Source organism: Euprymna scolopes, chromosome 35, assembly GCF_053919585.1.
Source record: "Euprymna scolopes isolate OS-2025 chromosome 35, ASM5391958v1, whole genome shotgun sequence".
In the NCBI taxonomy this organism is placed as follows: Eukaryota; Metazoa; Mollusca; class Cephalopoda; order Sepiida; family Sepiolidae; genus Euprymna; species Euprymna scolopes.
Window position 1 is genome coordinate 28,679,951 of NC_136516.1, and position 22,913 is coordinate 28,702,863.

The 22,913-nt window shown below is 35.4% G+C and overlaps 1 protein-coding gene across 3 annotated transcripts in view; it reads left to right on the forward strand.

The window, feature by feature from the left end:
* Positions 1–22,913, forward strand: part of LOC145259769 (chitin synthase chs-2-like) — a 298,156-nt gene that overhangs the window by 127,558 nt on the left and 147,685 nt on the right. For all 3 annotated transcript variants that reach the window (XR_013864204.1, XM_080117512.1, XM_080117511.1), the window contains exons 11-13: positions 1,583–1,747; positions 11,161–11,303; positions 11,422–11,499. Coding sequence is in view for 2 of the 3 variants with exons in the window: in XM_080117512.1 (XP_079973638.1) it covers positions 1,583–1,747; positions 11,161–11,303; positions 11,422–11,499 (386 nt within the window). In the remaining variant the exon portion in view is untranslated. The remainder of the gene's footprint in view (positions 1–1,582; positions 1,748–11,160; positions 11,304–11,421; positions 11,500–22,913) is intronic.

Sequence of the window (22,913 nt, forward strand, 5' to 3'; positions counted from 1 at the left end):
ATATATATATATTGTAAAACTGGTAATTAGTAAAAGCCTGAAGAGAGTGCTCAATACTATTGCAGAGCAAATATGTGTTTTATTTTTTTATTACCGTTTTATCTGTGAAGTCTTCTGTAAGGTCTGACGAAGCTGTTGGATTGTAAACATGGTCCAACATCTGAAACATATGTAACCAAACAGATAAAACGGTAATAAAAAATAAAACATATATATATATATATATATATATATATATATATATATATATATATATATATATATATATATATAATTATTTACTATAATAATTATTAAATACTTACAGACACTAGTGTTTCATCCTTTCGAAAATCATCAGTGTTGGGTGTCACGATTAACACCAATGGATAGATTTGAACCTGCCAACAAAAGCTATCTCTGGCTTCATTTGCAAGGACCCAAATCCATTCGGCTTTAATGATGAGAAATATTGTTGAAATTTAGACATTTATTTTTTAAATGCTTTTTAACGTCTGTCAGAGTGATCTAATCATTATATGATAATCTGCGCATAAGAGCTTATACCATTTGACTAGAAATAGACACTCATTTTTACGTTCATCCAAAAATAGGTTCAGTTTATTTACTATTTTTTTTTTTTCAGTAAGGGCAGTTCATACGTGCTCAAAATATACATATTCATAAAACCAAAAAAACAAAAAGTCACATCACCGAGGGCTATTCCTCCTCACAAACATTTATAATTTGGAATGCTTTCTCATGGATCCTTGACAACCTAGCATCATATGCTATATGCTGGCTATATAATCCAGTATCATCAGTATAAATAATTTATAAGTTTTAAATAATAATTATTTTAAATAAATACACTAACCTTAGATGCATTTCCGGTGTATATTTTTACTTTACATAGGTGTAACATTATTTGTTTTGATTCCCTATTGCTTGGCCATGCGGTGTTATTCAAATTGTGTGGACAGTAAACAAACTGAACTTTTTGGAGGATGAATATGAAAATGCATGTCTGTTTCCAGTGCTCTCATTCTGTCATGACTGGATAGAAGTCTTAATTAATTAACTCGCATTGAGGATTGAAACTTCAGCATCCACTAGTGCGAAGGTACAACTTTTTGGTTTTCAATATGGACACTTGGAGAGTGCATAGCAAGGGCTGACAAGTGTACATTAGGCACAAAAAAAACTCTATTTTGTGTTTATAAGTTTTTTTATATTTATTTTAATTCAATAAATATGCAACAAAAAAACTTTCTCAACAAAAAAGACACGTATTCAAAAATTTCAGAATTTTACCTTTGTTATAAAAAAATTTTTTTTTAATCTAATTTGTGTTTAAAAAAACTATATTTGTATTATTATAATTTTTAAAAACCTATTTTAAAAAACAAAAGCCACACATTTATTATTATGAAATTATCGATTTGGTCATGAAATTGCATTTGTCTGCCCCTGTAAAAAAGAAATAGCGCACAAGTGCCAATATGATTGCATTTTTTTTTGGGGGGGGGGGGTGGAAATATCCTAACACATTCAATAAAATTCTTCTAGGATTTTTTAAACCATTATTTTTTTCTTTGCACAGCCACCATTTTGTCTTTTGAGTATTATCAACGAAGAATCCATCTTACAAGAAAGGAATTACAAATCGTTGGCGGAAAAAATGAATTCTTCGTTTGGTAAATATAATTATTACAAAGCTTCTGAAGGAGCCAACGGAGATTTCGCCATTCAGCATTTTGCTGGAGAGGTAAGTTTTATGCAATATCTTCTTTATGACATTTTCTGATGATCATAGTCTTCTAGAAAAAAGGGGTTGAGTGCAATTTATTTTAATGTACTTATTATATCATGAAAAAAGTGTAAGGCAAGTCAAGATGGTATATTTATTTATTTAGTTGCAGACTGTTATCCTCATTTTCATAGTTGTTGTTGTTTCCCCAAATTATCCTGTGGCCTTCTTCAGGTGGTTAACCATTACAAGATAGGAATGCTAAGTCTCTTAACTGTATCCCCAGTAATTACTGTCTTCCATAATTGTTGTTGTTTCACGTTTTTGGCCAACTAATCATCTGACCTGCTTTGGGTTGGATTGAAACTGCTATCTTGAGACAATGCTTACCTGGAACCGTAGAGATTCATATGTCTATCCACTACGCCATGGACTCTGAACATGGTGAAACAGCAACAGCTATGAAGATGAGGATAACAATCCACAAATAAACAAATAAATATACAAATTACTCATATCAAAGGATTCGAATAAAAAAACTAATATATAAGTCAATATGGGTTAGAATTCACTTGCCTTTTGTTCAAGAATAAAGTGTAGTATCTGTTCTGATACTAGATTTTTAGTCTGTGTAGACTGTGGCTTTGTTTCTATTAAGTTGACATATGATTTATGTTTAGTCCTAGGAGGTCCACCCTCCTAGGCTTTATCTTCTCTCTGAGAAGGGATTAGTTTGTTGCTAATTATCTGAAGCGCTCTTACTAAGGTACATTTTACCTAGTAAGCTGGCATTCCAATACCCGACCAGACCTTTTGTTTAAGTTCCCTCAGAAGAGGTAAATAATCTTGGGTTGTCTTTTCAGCAACTTTTATTACCGATGTTTCCCCCATTGAAAAGCTGCCGCTGGTCCTAGGCTAACACATTCTACTCTCCTCTCTTGGGAGCCATCACCGTTTGATTCAATCCACTCTCTATCACTCCCGATTCTTGACTGATCAAATCATCCTGTCTTTTCCAAATTCCTAGCTAATTCCATGCCACTTTAAAATGACCTCTATGTAAGACTACGTCAGACTCTGCAGGTCAACGTCTTTTTAAATTATTATACTCTTTTTAAATTATTATACTCTTTTTAAATTATTGTTTATGTTCTACATCCTTTTCTATTAAAACATTTTAACATAATTTTCTCTATAAATAGTTATTTTGCTATAACATTCTATATTTACAAATATTACAACAATGAAAACAATCGTTGATTAGCAATAACTTTGGCATTGCTATGCTAATATCTTACATCAAGAAACGTATATAAAACTTTGGGTGCTTCTTAGTTATTAGAGCAAAATTCGAAAATTGAAATTTTGAATTTCAAGTAAAACCAATGCTATCTACTTAATTATCATGTTACAGTTATGAATATTTTTGTTTTCTGCTAACGATTTTTTTTTTTTTGAGGTGGGAAGACTTTTTTTTTTCCAAAAGGTTTTCTATTGATATTTGTTGTCATTAAATCTTTTTTTTCTGGAGGAGAGGGAGCTTTTCTTTTTACTTCAAAAGATTTTCTATTGATATTTGTTGTCGTTAAATCATTTTTTCTGGAGGAGAGGGAGCTTTTCTTTTTACTTCAAAAGATTTTCTATTGATATTTGTTGTCATCAAATCTTTAGGAAAAGGGGGTCCTCTATGCAACATGCTGTAATTCCTTTTCAATTCAAAAAATAAATCAGAGGGTTCTAATTGTAACAAGGGAGATAATTTTTTTCTAAAATCTTAGGCCAATTTAGCAAAGCTCAATTTCCACTAATGGTCTTTGAAAACTGTTTTTTATTAATAAATAAATTTCTACCTCATCGTTTTTCGTAATTTTTGGATATGTTCATTATTGTGGCATGATAATTAAGTAGATGCCTTTGGTTTTACTTGAAATTCAATATTTCGATTTTTGAATATCACTATTATAACGTTTCCTGTTAGTATCTATTGTCGCTTAATCATTTTTTGAGGAGGAAGGAGCTTTTCTTTTTACCTCATTTTCATTTATTGTCACTAAATCATTTTTTAAAAGGAGTGATTACTTCAAAAGGTTTTATGTTGATATGTGTTGTTCTCAAATCTTTAGCCGAAGGGAGTCGTGCACACCACGTACTGTAATTTATTTTCAATTAAAAAAATTTTTCCTTGTGGCAATGATTTTCAAGATTTCATTGAAATTGGTGTTTGCTGACAGCCGATTGCTGATTGGCTAATACCGTCGGCATCTTCCAGCTACTCATCATAACTTACTGGAAGATGTTGGGTCAGGTTCTGGATAAGTACAAAGAGAAGATATACAATCTTTTTTGGAAGCACGTGAGGCATGGACGTAAGTATTGAGATGGACTAACGATAACATAATCAGTGATTATCAATATCTCTCTACCTACCCCCACACACACTAGTCAGAAGTTTGGAACAAAGATCAAATTGAATAAATCTCTTCTGTCTTCCATTTGTCTGATAGTTTTAGTCCTTTTCAAATGTGTAAACAAAGAGCTTTGATTCCAACATGGCAAATCCTCAATCTATGAAGATTATGACAGAAACAAATAGAGGAGGAACGACCAGCAAGCAAGATACAAATACAATTTATGGATTTGAATATTTCCACAACGATTGTGAGAACTTGGTTTTCTGCATGTATGATGCAAGGTTGAAGCGCAGCACTATGAGCTGCTCTTCACATCTGGAAGCAGATCTCCACAAGGGAGCAACTCTACAAACACCTTTCTGATCGTGATTCGAGAGAGAGAGAGAGAGAGAGAGAGAGAGAGAGAGAGAGAGAAAGAGAGAGAGAGAGAGAGAGAGAGAGAGAGAGAGAGAGAGAACCAGATGGTTATGGTTGGGGGGGTTGGGGATAAAATCGTCAGCGATGATCTTTTATGAATGCCTAAATAGATATATGCTTCAGTGAAGATGCTGAGGTATGATTTATGTTTAGTCCTAAGTGGTCCACCCTTCCAGGCTTTCCCTTCTCTTTAAAAAGGGATTAGTTTATTGCTAATTGTCTAAAACGCCTCTACTGGGGAATACCAATGAGGTGGCACAAGCATTTTTTGTAGGCCAGAGTATACTTCACCTAGTGAGCTGACTTTGCAATACCTGACCAAACCTTTTGTCCAAGCTCCCTCAGAAGAGGTAAATAAATATTGGAACTGTAAAATAAGAAAATAGTGCATGTGCACTGATATGAAAAAGAAAAAAACATTTTTCGAGAAAAGTTTTCAAATAACAACACTACAACATCAACAACAGCAGCGACAACTTGCAGTATGCGATTTTGAATCTGTGCTTAATTTCTAAGCTTGTAGAATTTATTTTGAACCTGCAGAAGAACTTGAACAAAATGTGTATACATTATTTTCAATGGACATAATTATCTGACAAATAGTGTAAGAAGTATTTCCAACAGAAATACCCAGAAAATAGTGTGGGGGTATTTTCAGTTCACAAAATGAAAAACATACATCAAATCCGTTGTCAAGGCTGCTGGAAAAATGGGGGGATCATTCTACCACTCCAGTAGATATCTCACTGCTGATGCAATTCTCTACCTGTATAAGAGCCAAGTTAGTACATCCAAGAATGGAGTACAGTTGCCACATCTGGGCAGGATAAGCTGCTAGAAGCAGCTTATCCTGCCTTGCCAGAGTTCAAAATAGACTATGTAGGCTAGTGGGGGATGCCCTTTTCTCTTTCCTGCAACTTATTAATCTTTTGAACGATTTTTACAATGGATTTATTTAACTTCAAAATTTAGCTGGATTGGTTAGCTCGCCGTGAACACATTTTTCATGACTTTTTTTTTTATGTGTACAAATATTTTTTTCTTTTGAAAATTAATTTTAGTTTCTAATCTTTCAAATACAATAAAAAAAATTATCTGGAAACCTACAAAAAATTATGATAAATCGTCTTTCAAAACTATATCCCCCTCTTTATTCGTCCATTTTTCCACGTACCTAGTAACTAAATCACCTAGCAGTGACAGTTCTCCGTATGAGAAAATAAGTTTTTTTTTTAATCTATGACTGCTACAAGTTCATCTTGATATCCCTTCATCACTACCGTTATCTTCTCATAAAGATGGTAAAAATATAAATTATTTTTAGATTGAAACCCCGCTTACGGTGTTTTTCCACTTTTAAAAATCAAAGTTACCCCCCCTTTTGATTTGCTTGCCTTTTTCGATTAGAGTTACTTCCCTTTGAACTTTTAACATTGCTTAATAAGTTATATTTGAAAGTGTTATTGATTCCTGAAAAAAAAAGAAAAGAAAAAGAAATTAGGTACTAGACCATTCAAAAGTGTTGGAGAGAGGGGGGGGGGTTATGGATCTCCTTGTCACTGTACCTTATATATGTCTATCACCATAATACTACATTCACTCCAAGGGTCGCCCTACGTAAGATTCCTAAATCTTTCTTTTTTTATTATTATTTTTCTTTCTTCCTTTTTTTTTTTTTTTAAATTTCTTTTAATTAAATATGAACATAAATAAATAGATCGTTTTTATTAAAATGATTTCATTGGCGGAGAGTAGGGAAAAACAAAAAAATATAAATCGATGTTAGTAAAGCTCTCCCAACAGTTTCTAAATGGTAGACCACCCACTGTTTTCCGGCTTAATGAGAAGTGAAAAAAAGCAGGTCGATCTGAAATCTAGATAGGAATGAAGAAATAGGATGGGGAAGTTGAGGAGTATGTGATGTCCTTCTAAGATGAATGGAATTTGGGGGAGGCCAGGGACGAATAGAAAAAATGGGGAGTTTTCCTCTCAGGGGCATTTACTCACCTAGTTAAGAAACTAAAAAAACTTACCTTAAAGGGTCTGGGGTCTGACCAGGAACTGCCTGCGCCATGCTCAAGCAGGGAACATTTATTCAAGCTTGACTCCCCTGCATACAAACAAGCTCGCTACTTTAATCCATCTTATCTCAAAATCCGTGGGACGTAATCGTTTCCTGTCACATCTGATCTTGACATTCAATTGGTGTTTGGAGAACGCGATCAAATCCTGATCAACAAAAGATTCAACCTCTCGGTCTTCATTCAGATGTTCACACCACCATTCTCGCTACAGTTAGGATCACTAGAAATCCCATCCATCTCTCCCCGTCCTATGGCAGCCCAACATGGATGATGTAGGATACATTCAGCGGGCGAGGATGCTCGCGATCGATACAAGCCATCACATCGTTGACATAGTCTCAGTACCTCTGGAGTTCGCTGCATTTGAAGTAAGTGTGTTCCGGCGTTTCTTCTGATGGAGTCCCAAAAACGGGGACACCTGAGCAAATCCACTAATCTGGAACTGTGTAGTATGGTATTGAGGGGTAGTGCATACCAGGTCAATCGTCAGGTCAAGGAAAAAAAAGTTGAGATAGCCTAGCATCCAACTTCACTGGGAGTAGATCTCCTTTTCCAATAACATCAGTCACCCGACAAGCAGATCGGCAGTGACTCCCCTTCACTAATCCCCTGGTGTTTTTTCTCAAAGCTAGAAAAAGGTCGCTGGACCTTGAAAGCTTCTTGAGCGCAGCTTGTCCCTCTTTGAGGAACTGCATGTCGTCCGTCAGCCTACGATGATCCTTGACTGAATGATTGAGGATGAGTTCAGGAAAGGCTCAATCGTTGAATTCCATGTAGATTGCTTCATCAATGTTTGACTCAGGAAAGCCAGGATCTCGGCATCTCAATAACGCTTCAAGTTGAACATTCCCAAGCCTCCTACACAAAAACATTGAACACAGACCTGTCTGTCAACCCAATGCCTCTTCTTGTCCTAAAGAAGCGAGGACAGTTGGTGCTGGAGAGCCTTCAGGTATTTCACATGCAGAAGTACAGCCAGTCAGTAAGGGATTAGAGGGAAGATGTACATGGCGCACGCCTTTAAGGAAAGTTTCTTTCAAAGGCAAGAGTTTGCTGATATTTTGCACTTCTGACCAATTCTTTTTAAGCTGGACGCCCTGTCAGAACCATATACCAAGGATTCCAACCAGGCTATCCGTCCTGTTGAATTGAGTCGGGAGGGTGGTGACACCATTCCAAGCGCTTAACCACAGATCAACCGACTTGCTGTGGTGGATTTTGATGTGGTGACTTCATTGGTGAACACAGAGACTCTGGCCAATTCTTCACCGGGCAAAGTGATTCTACGAAAGACCAAACTTGCCTCCCCATGCCTTAGCCTGCGAAGTAGCGGAATGCAAGGACATAAAGTAGAGGCGATAGCAGACAGCCTTAAGTAGTATACCGCCACTTAAGTTCACATGTGATCGGTTCCTCTGATAAAGTTTTTGCCGTGTTTTCCTCTTCTACGGTTCGAATCCCTGTCATGACAACCACAGGGTCGAAATTCTAACTCACAGGCATCGATATAATGTCATGTTGGGCGTGACCATCCTTATTTGCCACTCCAGCGAGTGATGAAACTGCAATCTCCAATGGACAGCCAGCCGTGCCTAGTTACAAGTATAAAAAATGGTAAACGTTCCAGGACTCTCGAACTTCCTCACTGTGAAAATGCAACAGGTTCACTCAACAGGCCGATATGTTGTCAGTCCTGGCAAGAGGTAAAATATTTATGTAGATGTGTGTGTGTGTGTGTGTGTGTGTGTGTGTGTGTGTGTGCGTGTGCACGCATGTGTGTGTTATATTAAGTACACGTGCATCTGATGCAGAGCATGGTGGATGTTTGTGCATTCTCGTCGAAGTCAAACTCAGGGCCAGAGTCCCAAGAGGGTCTTTGTTTAGTTCCAAAGGAGAAGCTTGGGAGTTGGTCCATGCAACATAGAGTTATTGAAATTACTTTATTCTGACCAAAAGAAAGCATCTTTTGGGCGCTTCCTTTTTATCAACTCCCATAGTATATTCAGTTACCCTGAGCGATGACCTTTGAGCCAGCAAAGAAATTTAATGTTTGCAAAAATCAGCAACAAACTTATAAATTAAGCACATATTCAAAATTGCAATGGTGGCTTGTTGTAACCGATTTGTTGTGATCACAAGTAGTAGTGCTATTACATATCTAGATCAAGAGTCAAGAGTAAAGGCTACGAAAAAGATAAAAGTCACTTGACGATAACTTTGATTCTGTTTTGAGTATTGTAGAGACTCAGATAGTTTTTGAGTTATCGACATTTCCATAGCATAATTCAGAAATGATTGATACAATAATGGAGAAGTTAGGTCTGGATAAAACTTTGACTCATCCTTACATTGTCAGGTTGAGATATGGATGTTGGATTGGCAGGTGACCCCAGGAAGAGAGGCATTCGATGAGTTGCAAACATTCAGATTGATTCCATTTGAGGAATGCAAGACTCACCATTGTCTATTGGCGTGCATAATTTTACCAGAAATATGTGCGAAGATATCAGTCAAAGGATTTGAAACAATGGGAAGTATTAAACATTCCAGGGGGAAAGAATGTTTATATAAATCGACACAAACAGGAAGCAAGGCAGTGATCAGACATAGAACAAGCTGACACTTTTTCTTCACCACCAACATTCACACCAACTCTATGCGTCTTCAGAGGTGTCAAAACACCAGTTTTAACTTTAAATCCCAAACTGTTTGTTGGTGTGAAATAAAAACAAAATATAATTTTATGGGTCAGCTATGTTGTGTTTTACTTGCTGACAATGTGTATAAATCGTAGATTAGTGACAAAAGTCGGTTTAGCAATTATATAGACTGAAAAGCATATTTGACCGACCGGCTGCAGTGAATATATAATATACAGTCTCAAGATTTCTTGAAAAGAAGAGAAATGAACTTGGTCAAGATTTAAGACTCACATTCTACAAGATGTAAATCAAAATAATGCCGTAGAGGAGCAGCATCTTTACAAGGTGTGTAAAATACAGCCCCTCAATAGTGAATGGCAGTCCGTACTTGGCGAAGAGCCACATCCTCCATGTGGTTAGTCTGTTATATATAAACAGGTGTAGACAGAACACGGCAGATCTAGAGGAGTAAAAGTTGAGCAAAAATTGCTTTATTCTTTAGATTTAGTTGCAATTCTTGTGTCGAGCATCGATAAACTGATATAAATTGATAAAAAAGTTTCGCACATCCATGCATTGTCAGATGGAGGTATGCAACCTCAAGATTGAGTTATGTTCTTATTTCTCATATATTAGGTTTTGGTACAACATGCAATCTTTGATCCTATTCATTGTAGAGACTCACTAGTTGATCCATATTATAGTCAATGACGTCCCATATTTTATATAATCTTGACCATGAAAAATTTGGTCATGGCCAAAATTTTTATGCTTATTCATATTGGCATTTATAATAATAAACAAAGATAAAGAAAAACTTTAATGTTGTGCTTTTCACAGAATGAAGATTTTATATTCGAAAAATAACAAAACATTAATCAAGTAGTTTTTTTTTATTTAAGAAAAACAAATTTGTTGTTTTCTACTGATAACTGGACTGATACTGGACTACAACTTGGATGTCTTCAAGTCTAATGTTAACAAATTCCTAATGAACCGCCCCCCTAATTAAACACTTCATAAAATCTCCTCACTAACGTGATGTACTTACAATAACCCTTATCCCTGAGTGGCTTCCGGGCCTTGATAAGTGGTGATCACTGTGTAAAAAAAATAAAAAAAAAAAAAAAAAAAAAAAAGTGACAAACGAGGTCATGTTTTTCTAGAGAACATAATAAGGGGAGGTAATCAGTTATTATTTTGGCAGTTTCTACATGCATTAGAGTTGTCTGCCCTTGTCTACTGATTTGTTAGACTTTTTTGAAAGCTTTCTATTCCAATAGTTTCTTCCCTAAAACTACTAGATTTTGGAACTCCTTCCCGGGATTCTGCTTTCTCAACTGTACTGACATGCAGAAGTTCAAGTGTAATGTGAACAGACATCTTGCTGCTCATCTCCCTTCATAATGTCGTTATGTCCCCGATAGTAGCCCCTTACTTCAAAATAGTTCTGTGCCTTGTTCGGAGTGAAAATTGAATAAAAAATTTCTTTTAATTTCATTTTCTTGAATAAAGATAAAACTATTTAATCAAATTACGTTAGTTTTGAAATTTTTCATCTTCGTCCCATGACTGGCACATACATCATACAGACATTTCTGTATTTTCTTTAATTTTCAATGCCACCATTAGTGCTAATCTGAATAAGCACCAAAATTTCAAATAACAATTTTTCCAAATTTGATTTATGGATCTGATCTTTTTTGATAGCAAAATTTCAACCTGATCAGATAGTTTTTGAGTTATCACCGTTTCTCTGGGATAACTTTTGTAATACTTCATACAATATGGAGAAGTAGATAAAATGTTGTCCCACCCTAACGTTGTCAGGTTGACATATGCAATCACATGACTGGCTTATATATTTTTTTTTGTAGGTTTGGTACAACACATATTCATTTCTTGAAAAGAACCGAGATGAACTTGGTCAAGATTTAATGGATTGCCTCCAAGACAGTTCTGACGATTTTATCAGCGACCTTTTCACTGTGAAAAAAGGCCCAACGGGAACGATTTCAGTGTAAGCATTTGGTTTATGTCTCGTCATTTCTGCTTTCATGTTATAGAATAGCGCATTGAAAAACAACGAGTCATTTTTTTTTTTATTTTTAATGTAATTCACTTGAATTTTCCTGCAGCACACAATTTCAGTTTCGGCCGTCAAGAAAAATCACGTTGGGAAATAACCTTCAGCCTGGAAATCGCTCAAACAGAAGGTAGGTTCGGCCATCTTTAAATTAACACAATTCTAAACCATCTTTTTTGGCAATGGTGTAGTATATTTAACAACCGAGAAATTGAAAACAAACAAAATCTACAAGAAATAACTGTTACCAAATGCAAGAAAATGTACTTACCTGCATGGTTTAAAATTTTCTTCAAATGTTTAAAAGTTATTTTTTAAATTCAATATTAAGATTGCGTCTGTAAATGCCGATTTATAGTCTAATAATCCAAAATGGCTGGCGTCAAATATGGTTGCTAGCTTTTATATCTTATAGATAACAAACGAATAAAATGAAAAAAAAAATTACAAATAATAATTGTTACCAAACGCATTCTGTATATTTTTAAGTTACTGAAACTGTTTGAAAGTTTTTCTTTATTTCAAAATAAATTGCAGTATCTCAAAGTTTCCGATCTAACATGGCCAGACATTTTTTAAAAATACTTTCCAGGATCTGATAAAAAAAAAAAAATGCAAAGTAAAAACGTAAAATAATTTTCTTATGCTTGGTACACATTATTTGTTATATATATATATATATATATATATATATATATATATATATATATATATATATATATATATTTCTTGACTGTTAACTATAGTACATTATTACCATCTCTTTTGTTTCTAAGAAAAAATAATCATTCATTTTATAACCAATCTAATAGAAAAATAAAATCATTTTTAGTGTTTATGTTCATTTTTCACGCTTAAGCATATATATCCAAGCAGTTCAGGTATTTGCAAAATAAAATCTAGGTGAGGATTAATAATTTGGATTATTTGAAGTATTCAGACTACTGTTCTAAACACACACACAAACGCGCATGTGTGTGCATGTGTGTGTGTGTATTTATGTGGAAATATGTTTATTTATATGATGATTTATAATTGGGAGGCGTACATCACAGAGTGTTTTTTTTAAAATATAGATTAACAAGGTTTCAATAATTAGGAGTGATGTACGCCTCCCAATTATTGAAGCTTTGGTAATCCGTATTAAAAATACATATTTAATAATTCAATAATAATATTAATCTGTATTAAAAATATGTATTCAATAATTTGAATCCGTATTCAATAATTGAGAGGCATACATCACAGAGTGATGAGACCTCCCAATTATTGAAGCCTTGTTAATCTGTATTAAAAAAAAAAAAAAACATTAATCAAGTTCGATACGAAGTGGATGGCATGTTTAAATGTTTTTAAGTATTTTAAACAATTTTAAACGATTTTAATCGTCTTTCCATTCAATTCATTCCCTTATTTTTTTTATTATCTTTTCATCACTCGCCTGAGGACGACTTACGGAGGTCGAAAACGTTCACGAATTTCTTTTTACACTTGAACAGAACGTTCGGAAACTAGCCTGTCAAAAAAAAAAAGTGGATTGTAAGAGAAACGAGCAAGAGTTGTCTCTGCTCTTCAATGAAACGTGCATATATATATATATATATATATATATATATATATATATATATATATATATATATATATATATATATATATATATATATATATATATATAAGAGGTGGATGTAGTTTGCTTGAAGCATTGTATAATATGTAGTTAAATAGAATGTGTAGAAGACGGTACAATGCAGATTTTGGTTGGTTGGTTGTTTTTGTTTTACGGCATATCAACCCTTTTCAGGTTATTTAATGCCGAATCCAGTGATTTTGGAGAAAAAATTTTTTAATAGAATATTTTTGTTGTTTTCAAGTCGGTTTCTATTTAACCCATAGTTGGGACCCTAACAGGTACTACCACTCTGGGTCAGAGTGGACCTGGGAGCAATGGTAATTAAAGGGTGGCTCCACACTCCCCAAAGCCCGCAAGTTGGGGCCTCATCACTGGATATAGTTTAACGTCATATCCATGATCCCCATTGAGGGACTTTTACCCTCTGCAGGGGGGCAGTCGGCGTATTCTAATGCCCCAGTACAATGCAGAGGTAACGGAAAGACACAAGCTGAAGCAGGTGAGAAGAGCAAGTAGTTAATAAAACATGTTAAAAAACACTTTGAAAAAGAGTTGAAAACATCCGATCTTGCATTTTGCTAAATTCTACCCTCTGATGAGAAGCAAAGTATTTCTTCGAAACTCCACGGATTAAGTACTATCCATTTATTTAGTGTTTCCTTTTCAAAATTAAATATGTTTTTAACTCTTTTTCAAAGTGTTTTTTTTAACATGTTTTATTAACTACTTGCTCTTATTATAAGCTCTATCTCCTATTTGGTTTTATCGAGCTTTTACATCTGGTTGAGATTACTTTATAAATATTAATTCTTTAATATTTATAATATACTTTAGTTTTGCCATCTTGGATCATTTTGGTAAACTTAAATGTAATTTTTATTTAGTATTTTATCAATAAATATTAATAATTTGGATACCTGTAGACACTAATGTTTCATGCTTACACAATCATTAGCGCTGGAACTGGTAGTAATGTTGGTTGTGGGACTCAAACCCAGTCAACAAAGTCAACCTTAGCTTTGCAGACTAGCAAAATTCACATTCATTCAGTTGGTCATCAGTAATTAACATTTAAATGGAAGTCAATTTAGTTACTTATGAAGCAATGTAAGTAGGCTTGTCATAATTCAAATGGCAATGAGAGTATTCAAACAAATAGGAAGTCTGGAATAATGCTCACGGCTGTCTTATTCTCAATTTACTAATAGGGCTAAATTTTAATAAATTTCTTAAAGGGAATCTGTAATAATATGTAACGATTTCCAGTGATAAAGTCGTAAGATTGTACATCTAAAAACAAAAATAGGCTTAAGGTTCCCAAAATTCATACTAGAATTGTCTGCATAGATCTGTGGCGTAACGGATAAAGTACTAGGTTACATTCAGTTGTAAATGACACTCTTCTAGAGGATGAAGGTTTAAATATTAGTGTGGGTGATACTAAGAATACTATTGTTGATTACTTAAGACGTCTGATAGAATGAGAGCATGCTACCCCCGCGGGTTAAATAAAGCATTCTGTTGGAAATTTTGTGCAGATTCCTAAGTTTGACAGAAAGATTCTCGAGTCCAACAAGATACACCAGTAGAATGTTGGAGATTACATCGGCTGAAACGTTGTGTGAATAACACTTAAAATGGGAATAGTAGTCTGAATAGTCCAAATAATACTTAAAATCAAAGGATGAGCAATGAAAGTGAAAGTAATTTTCATTTTTTGAAAACTAAAACAAAAAAAAAAGAAATCCACCGAAAATCAGAGAATTTGTTGAAAATACCAAGAAACTCACAATCTCCAACGTTTAAAATAGTACATTATTAAAAGAAAAAAATATCAAAATCTATCCTTAAAAACAATTATTGACAACGTGTTAAACCAATGCAAAATAAAGTGTTTGTTATAAATAAAAGTTTTCATCTTGCTTTGATAGACTTCAAAACCGGCTTTGAAACCTAATAGATTATGCCTTTTTCTCTTCCCTTGCAACCTCTTTCCCACAGAAGAGACATTGTAAGCCTGTCTCTGCTCTATCGTTATTTTCATGGCAAGTGCTCGTCTGATCTCCAATCTATGGACCCGCACCCTTGCAGAAACTTTCACAGAAAACACTCAACTAGCTACAACCACTATCAACAATTTTCCCTATTCTCTATCTGTGCTTAAATCGAAATACTGATTCCATGAACAAAGCTTCTTTCCCACAACTGCCCGCCTGTGGAACACTGTTCTGCTGACCTGCTTCCTGGTTGAATACAACTTGGTAGCCTTCAAATCCAATGTAAACAAGTTCTTGTCTAACCATCCCCATAACTAACCAAATTCTATCCAATTTACACCATTGACGATTACTATACTACCACCTTAAATTCATTAACCCTTATCCTCAAGTGGCCTTCGGGCCTTGATAAGTGGTGACTCTATTGTAAGAAAAACATTTAAATGTCACAAGAGCTTTAAATATTAGTCACATTTTAAAACTTGTTTTCATTTTCGTTCATACCTTCATGATTTGTAAAGTGATTACTGAATTTTCATGATCCATAAAATAAGATTTCATCCTCAGAATCAAGAGAGGGGAAGGTAAAATAATTTAAGTCACTTAAAAAATCTATAATTTGTTTTTTTAATGAAATAAATTATAGAACAATTCATTTACCAATCAATAAATACTGAGAATTTCGATAATTCTTTTATTTCTAGTGGATTTTTTTTCAATCAAAGGTAGAATCTATTATTTTTTTTATTGTAAAATATAACTTTCACTTTCGATGCTCGTCCTTAATAAAATCTTTTTGCCTGAACTACATTTTGAAAGAATTATTATTCTTCAACTATTCACATAGCTGTGGCATTTTTGCTACAGCCCCCCAAATCACCAGAGTCTTTGCCATTTCTGAAATGGCCTTTTCCTTGTTGATTGAGGTTTCATGCTGATTCTGTGCAGTTCTAGGAGGTCCACCTTCCTAGGGTTTGCCTTCTCTCTTAGAGAAGGGGTTAGTTTATTGCTAATCGCCTGAAATGTCCTTACTGAGAATAGTGACAGGGTTGTCCAGGCATTTTTTTGCAAACCAAAGTGCTCTTCCTCAGGAGCGTTGATTTTTCAGTCCCACTTTCCGACCCTAGTGTCTAATCTCCCCCATCCCCAGGGGAGGGAAATAAATGCCAACTATCAATAACTATTATTTCCCAAACAACTGAAAAAAAAAAATAATACAAATATTGCATTCAACATTGAAATTATTGAAGAAACAAATTTGAAAACTAGAAAATATTTTAAAAAAATATCTCAACAAGATAAATGTACATTTATTTAGGAAAACTTTACGTGGTTTCCACCTTAACGTTTTCCTTTAAGAAGGCAACTTTAATAGGTATTCGGGTATGCTTAAAACAAATATCGCATGTAAATTTTCCGCAAATAAGTAGTTTAATGGATATTAAACAATGTCATTTCTTATGTTATGGCTGATAACCATCTTGGTAAGTGCAATCGAGCGCTCTGGCATGTAAACGCAACCTGAGAAATTATGCTTGCACATATCAAGATGACCACCATCAATAATATTAGAAATGACATTGCTTAATATCCGGAAAACTACTTATTTGCGGAAAATTTAAATGTGATATTCGTTTTCAGCATACCTGAAAACCATTAATAGTCGTCTTTTTAAAGGAAAATGTTAAGGTGAAAGTCAAGTAAAAATTTAATTTTATTTATAAATATACATTACGTTATGATTTATATTTTTATATAAAAAATAATAATAATATATAAGATAAATGTAATTTGACTGTTATTGAAGCATAATTAATATTTCTATTAGAACTAATTTGACTAAATTAAGCAAACTAATACTAATAAAATTAATTTTGATTTTTTTACTGGAACAATTTCGTTTTGGTTAATTTGGGTTTTTGTATTGCCTAGTGTTATCCTATTGTCTTTAATAAAAAAATAAAAAAAGTGGCAAAAATGATTTTGTGTTGGTACATTTGTAGTGATTCGCTGAATCACTATATAAAAATTATTTGATTCTACTTTTTTAGGCGATTATTTTAGGCATGAACACCTTGAATAACTTTGTCGAAAACACAAAAACAAAACAAAAAAGAATGGTATTTATGCAGAATACGGACCGTGCCAAAGTAATAACGTTAATATTTAGAAACCCACTCTTAACATGAGGAGAGGAGGGCGTTTTATAACTAATCTGTACTTTCACCTAACAAGTTAATAAACAAAAGATACCGTAAAAATCGAATTTAACTCGAGAAGCCTATCTTGAAAGTCGCATGGACGCACGGTCTGTATGCATAAGTACTACAAGAACAATTGCTTCACAATTTAGAGTTTTATATATTTTATCGTAAAACCGTCTCATTTCCAGATCATTCTAGCATTTTAGGGCAGTTAATAAAATTATTTTATCACTAACCTTAAACCCAAGTGGCTGCTTGTCAGAGTTAACTTATGATTAGGTTTAAGATTAGATTAAAAGACTGTAATAAGCGATTTGCAAACTAATTTATTATAATATTTATAAATCACAATTCATTTTGGAGGGAAAATGTTTTGAAAATAAAATAGATATTAGCGGAGACGAAATGCATTTTACATCACTGCAAATTCAGTTGAAAGTTTTCTTGCCGTTAAGATTGTGTCGTCATAGAAATATTTAAAAAAATTGTGAGACTATTTTTTCCACTAGATTATTGGTCCAAGAGAAATAACTCTAGTCTAAAAATATTTTTTCCTAAGGGAGATAACTTTGGCCTAAGATAAAATTACTAGTTAGTCTTAACTTGTGTTCAGAAATAAAATTGTATTTTACTATTTGTTATTATAATTCATCGCATCACAACAACCATGTTTGTTTGAAACAGAAGCCACCATGTTGAATCGATCCTAATTAGCGTAGAAAATAATGTTTTTATTATATTAAATCAAGCGTAATTGTTAAAAAGAAAAAAATCAATACAGAGTGCCCCAACAAAATGTCACCCCATAAAATCGTTGATAAAATTCCCAATTTTTTCTGCAGGCCAACTATAAAAATAAAACTTCAGTCAACGTCTGACTTGTCCACCAAGTTTCGGTAATGCATGTCCAATAGTTTTTGTTTTATGCTGTTCAATGATATGCGGGGACACCTTGGTGGTGGTTTCCTAGCTAATCTAGAATGATCTCCACATTCACTGGACCTTAGCCCCCTAAAAAGATTTTTGTAGAGTTATCTCAAGGATAACATTTATAGCATATCACTGAATAGCTATAAAATAATGAGCAATCAACAGTTCCTCCATTATCTAACAATCATGAGGTTGTTTGCACGGCAACCGAAAAGGCTAACATGCTTGTCAGTCGGTTTGCCTCAAACTCTACATTGGACCCAGCAAACCACTCCCTTCCTGATTTTCCTTTGGGGACTGACACCACACTAGATGATCTGAAAATCACACCTTCTAAGGTGCAGGATATCATAAAAAAGCATGTGGACTCGATCTGGCTGTACTATTAAAAAAAAAAAAATGCTCCATTGAGGTTGCTCCAGTTCTCTCCAAACTTTTCAACAAATGTCTTAACGAATCTTACTTTCCTGACTGCTGAAAAACTGCTTCTGTGGTACCAGTTTACAAGAATTCTGGCGAAAGAACTGACCCATCGGTCGTATTTACGATAATTTTATCGTACATATCTCTGACAAACCCGACAAGCAGCAAAATCCCACCCCATACATGGTAAAGATCCCTAGACATAAGAAAGCTTTCTACTCTAATAGTTTCTTCCCCAGAACTGCTAGACTCTGAAATTCCCTTTTGGATTCCTGCTTTTCCAACTTTACTGCCATGCAGATGTTCAAGTGTAATGTGAATAAACATCTTGCTGCTCAACTCCCTACATAGTATCCCTGCAACTTATGTCCCTGATAGTAGCCCCCTACATCAAAGTGGCACTGTGTCTTGTTTGGGGTGAAGATGTAAAAAAAAAAAAAAAAAAAAAAAAAAAAACAACGACTGTTGGATATTCATAACTTAAACTTGATAGACAAGATACACATAGATACACATTTACGTGTACCAAATATGGTTAGATTGCAGCAAAGATTATGAATTTTAATAATGATTCTATGGGTGACAATTTTAGAGGGCAGTGTCACTCTGTATGATGGTGTTTGGCGATAATGAGATGTTTTGAAATAATGTCTAGCAGCATTCTTTTAGGATTCTCTCCTAAAATTAATATTAACCTAACTTTTTCATTGTGAGATGTTTTTTAATAATTCTCTCAAATTCTTTTCTTTTAATATTTTTCTCTGAAACTGCTGCTATTTATCTAAACAATTCTTCACTCATAAAATAACACCTGTTTTGATTTTGTTGTTTAATGCTTTTCTCGTGTTCTTTGTTGTGTTGTTTTTCATTAACCGTGTAACATTACGTTTGTATTCCTTTTTGATTACGTTTATGTAAACGCTACAACTGTATTTGACTTATTTGTAAATTCATGCCAACGTCTTTTTTTTTGTTGTTGTTAGTTGATATACACATGATAAATGTGATCTATCTACCTATCTATCTATCTATCTATCTATCTATCTATCTATCTATCTCTTCCCCAGAACTGCGGGTCTTTGGAACTCCCTTCCGGGATTCTGCTTTCCCAACTGCAATGATATGCAGAAGTTCAAGTGTAATGTTAACAAACATCTTTCTACTCTTCTCCCTTCATAATGACCCCGCTAATTAATTCCCTAATAGTAGCCCCCTGCTTCAAAGTGGCACTGTGCCTTGTTTGGGGTGAAAATTGAATTAAAAAAAAAAATAAATAAAAATAAAATAATCTATCTATCTATCTATCTATCTATCTATCTATCTATCTATCTATCTATCTATCTCTTCCCCAGAACTGCGGGTCTTTGGAACTCCCTTCCGGGATTCTGCTTTCCCAACTGCAATGATATGCAGAAGTTCAAGTGTAATGTTAACAAACATCTTTCTACTCTTCTCCCTTCATAATGACCCCGCTAATTAATTCCCTAATAGTAGCCCCCTGCTTCAAAGTGGCACTGTGCCTTGTTTGGGGTGAAAATTGAATAAAAAAAAAAATAAATAGAAATAAAATAATCTATCTATCTATCTATCTATCTATCTATATAAAAGGAACTTTGTGTGCAATGGAGGAAAAGTGACTGGTTTCTTTTAATGCATCTAAAACGAAACTTCTCTTATCTCAAAGTTCAGATCCTCACTTTGCCCAGTCGAACTGAATGACTTTTTCCTTGAAGAAGTCACCTGCTTTGATAAACTTCTAAGACTTTCATGCCAAACTTAAAATGGAAGACTTATATCAAATCTGTTGCTAGAGTCACTGGAAAAATAGTTGGACAATTCTATCTCCCCAAAAAGTATCTCACATTAACACAATCTTCTAACTATATTAGAGTCAATTCTTGGTTAGTGGAGGAGAAATCCTTCACGACAGAGACAATTTTTTTTAATTTTTGTCCCTTTCTCCACATTAAAAAAACGACCCTGGTGTCTAACTCTGCCCTCGTGGGGAGGCAAAGTAAAAAGGAGCTGTATAAGAGTCAGATACGTCCTAACATGAAGTACTATCATTTAAAGAAGTGCAGCTCAGAACATCTTTTCTGGCTTCGACATAGTAAAAATTCAGTGGGAGAAATCTAGTGGCAAACATCTTCTTCTCTTTCCCTGCAGCCCATTTTTTTCACCCTAGTCTTCATCTACACTGTCGTTATTTTCATGGTAGATACCCGAATAAACTCTTGTCTATGGTTTCCCCACTGTAAAACATTCACAGCGAAAACTCATCTACTTACTGTAGAGGCCAGAAAGGAGTTATCGCCCTTTCTCTCAGACTTGGCATAAGTGGAGTTATCCCCCTTATAAAAGAAGAGAGGAATCGCCATTATGTGTTTACACTCATCGACGGCGACACGCTGTCGGATTGGGAAACCAGCTTGCTTAACGCAAACTGTACATGGCGCTACGAACATATTGTCACTTTAAAACGTGAAATACTTATATCGCAGCATTGGACTAAATATCGTTACACTATGGAACAAGAAAACGTTCTCTTATTACGTCAACTCGTCGAGTTACAAAAAGAAAACATCGAATTACGGAAGGACATTTTACATGGACGAGCGAACACGTCGCAAACAAAAAGAATGCAGCGACCTTCTATAGGTCTGGACTCAACAGATAGCGAATGGGCACTCTTTTTAGACACCTGGTCACGGTACAAGGAGATGTGCAGACTCGAAAATCCAGCTGTAATTCGAAACGAACTGCGAGAAGCATGCACACCGGAAACGAACAGGTTACTTTTTGAGCTCATTGGACTAGAACGACTCAACAATGCGGCAGAAGAGTTCCTACTTTGCCAAATACGACTCGTGGCCGTTCGAGGCTTACACAAGGAAGTCCACCGGCAAACGTTTCACTCCATGAAGCAAAATGAGGGTGAGTCAGTGACCCATTTTTTATCGAGGTTACGGGGCCAGGCGAAATTTTGTGAATTTAGTATTCAGTGTCCGAACGAACCCACTTGCCGGCAGCAGGTTAATTACTCAGACGATATGGTTGCCGGGCAAATGATGGCAGGGTTAAGAAATATCGAACACCAGAGAAGGGTACTGGCAGAGGCAGCTACACTTCCTACTTTGGATCTAAAGTTTTCACGGTTGGTTTGCCTGGAGGCAACAGACGAAGCAACTCCACACTTTTCCGATACCACACAACCTCTCACGATATCTGGGGTACAAAAGTCGAATCAAGTACAACAAATGCATGAGGCAAAGGCCCTGTCGAACCCACGGGACACCAAACCTTGCAACGGTTGCGGAAAAACATCACACCGAGGTGGATCGATGAACCGGAAAGATTGCCCAGCAGTGGGACTCAAGTGCCACTTTTGTGGAATAGTAGGGCACATTAAAAAGGTGTGTCGGAAAATTAATAGATCCAAAACGGAGGCTATAAAAAGCGGGGAGTCATTCATGTTTTGCACCACGGATAAAACCCCTACTCACAGACACAATGAGAGACAACCGGCGAACATTCCTCACCTTGAGTGGAATGGGAAACAGTTCCAGGTGGGCGCCCCAGAACCGCCCCCCTCAGTTACAGCAGAGGTAACTGTAATGAACAAGTGCCATGCGACCTTTGGAAGGGTGCCAAAGAAGCCGATGAAAGTGAGCACCCACGCCATCCAAGCCTTCGCGGACACAGGAGCCCAAACTTGCTCTGTTGGCCCCGAGATTCAAGGACTCCTCGGGTACCCAAATGGGTACTTGGTTCCAACTACCCATCGGATAAGGGGTATAACAAATAGCCAGTTACACATCAAGGGGGTCCTGTTTTTACATATTAAGGTGGGATCAAGAGAAACACGACAGGCAGTGTATGTGTCTGACAACACATCCGGGCTCTACTTATCACAGACGGCACTTAAGGAGCTGAAATTATTGCCATCCAATTTTCCTACATCATTATCGCAAAGCAGCTCAGCGGAAACAGAAGAGACGGCCCCTTGCGGGTGTCCGCGCAGAACACCGGCTCCGAAGAAACCAGCAGCAATCCCATTGGAGCCAACCGACATTAACAGAGAAAAATTGGAGCAATGGCTAAAGGAACATTTCAAGGCTAGCGCATTCAATACCTGTCCACACCAACCACTCCAAGTAATGAAGGGTAAACCCTTAGAAATAAAATTCCTCCCAGATGCGACACCGACGGCAATCCACACACCAATACCTGTCCCCCATCATTGGAAGGAAAAGGTGAAACAAGATATAGACCGTGACGTGGCACTGGGGATAATCGAACCCGTACCGGTAGGCACACCAACTACTTGGTGCTCGAGAATGGTGGTCACACCAAAAAAGGA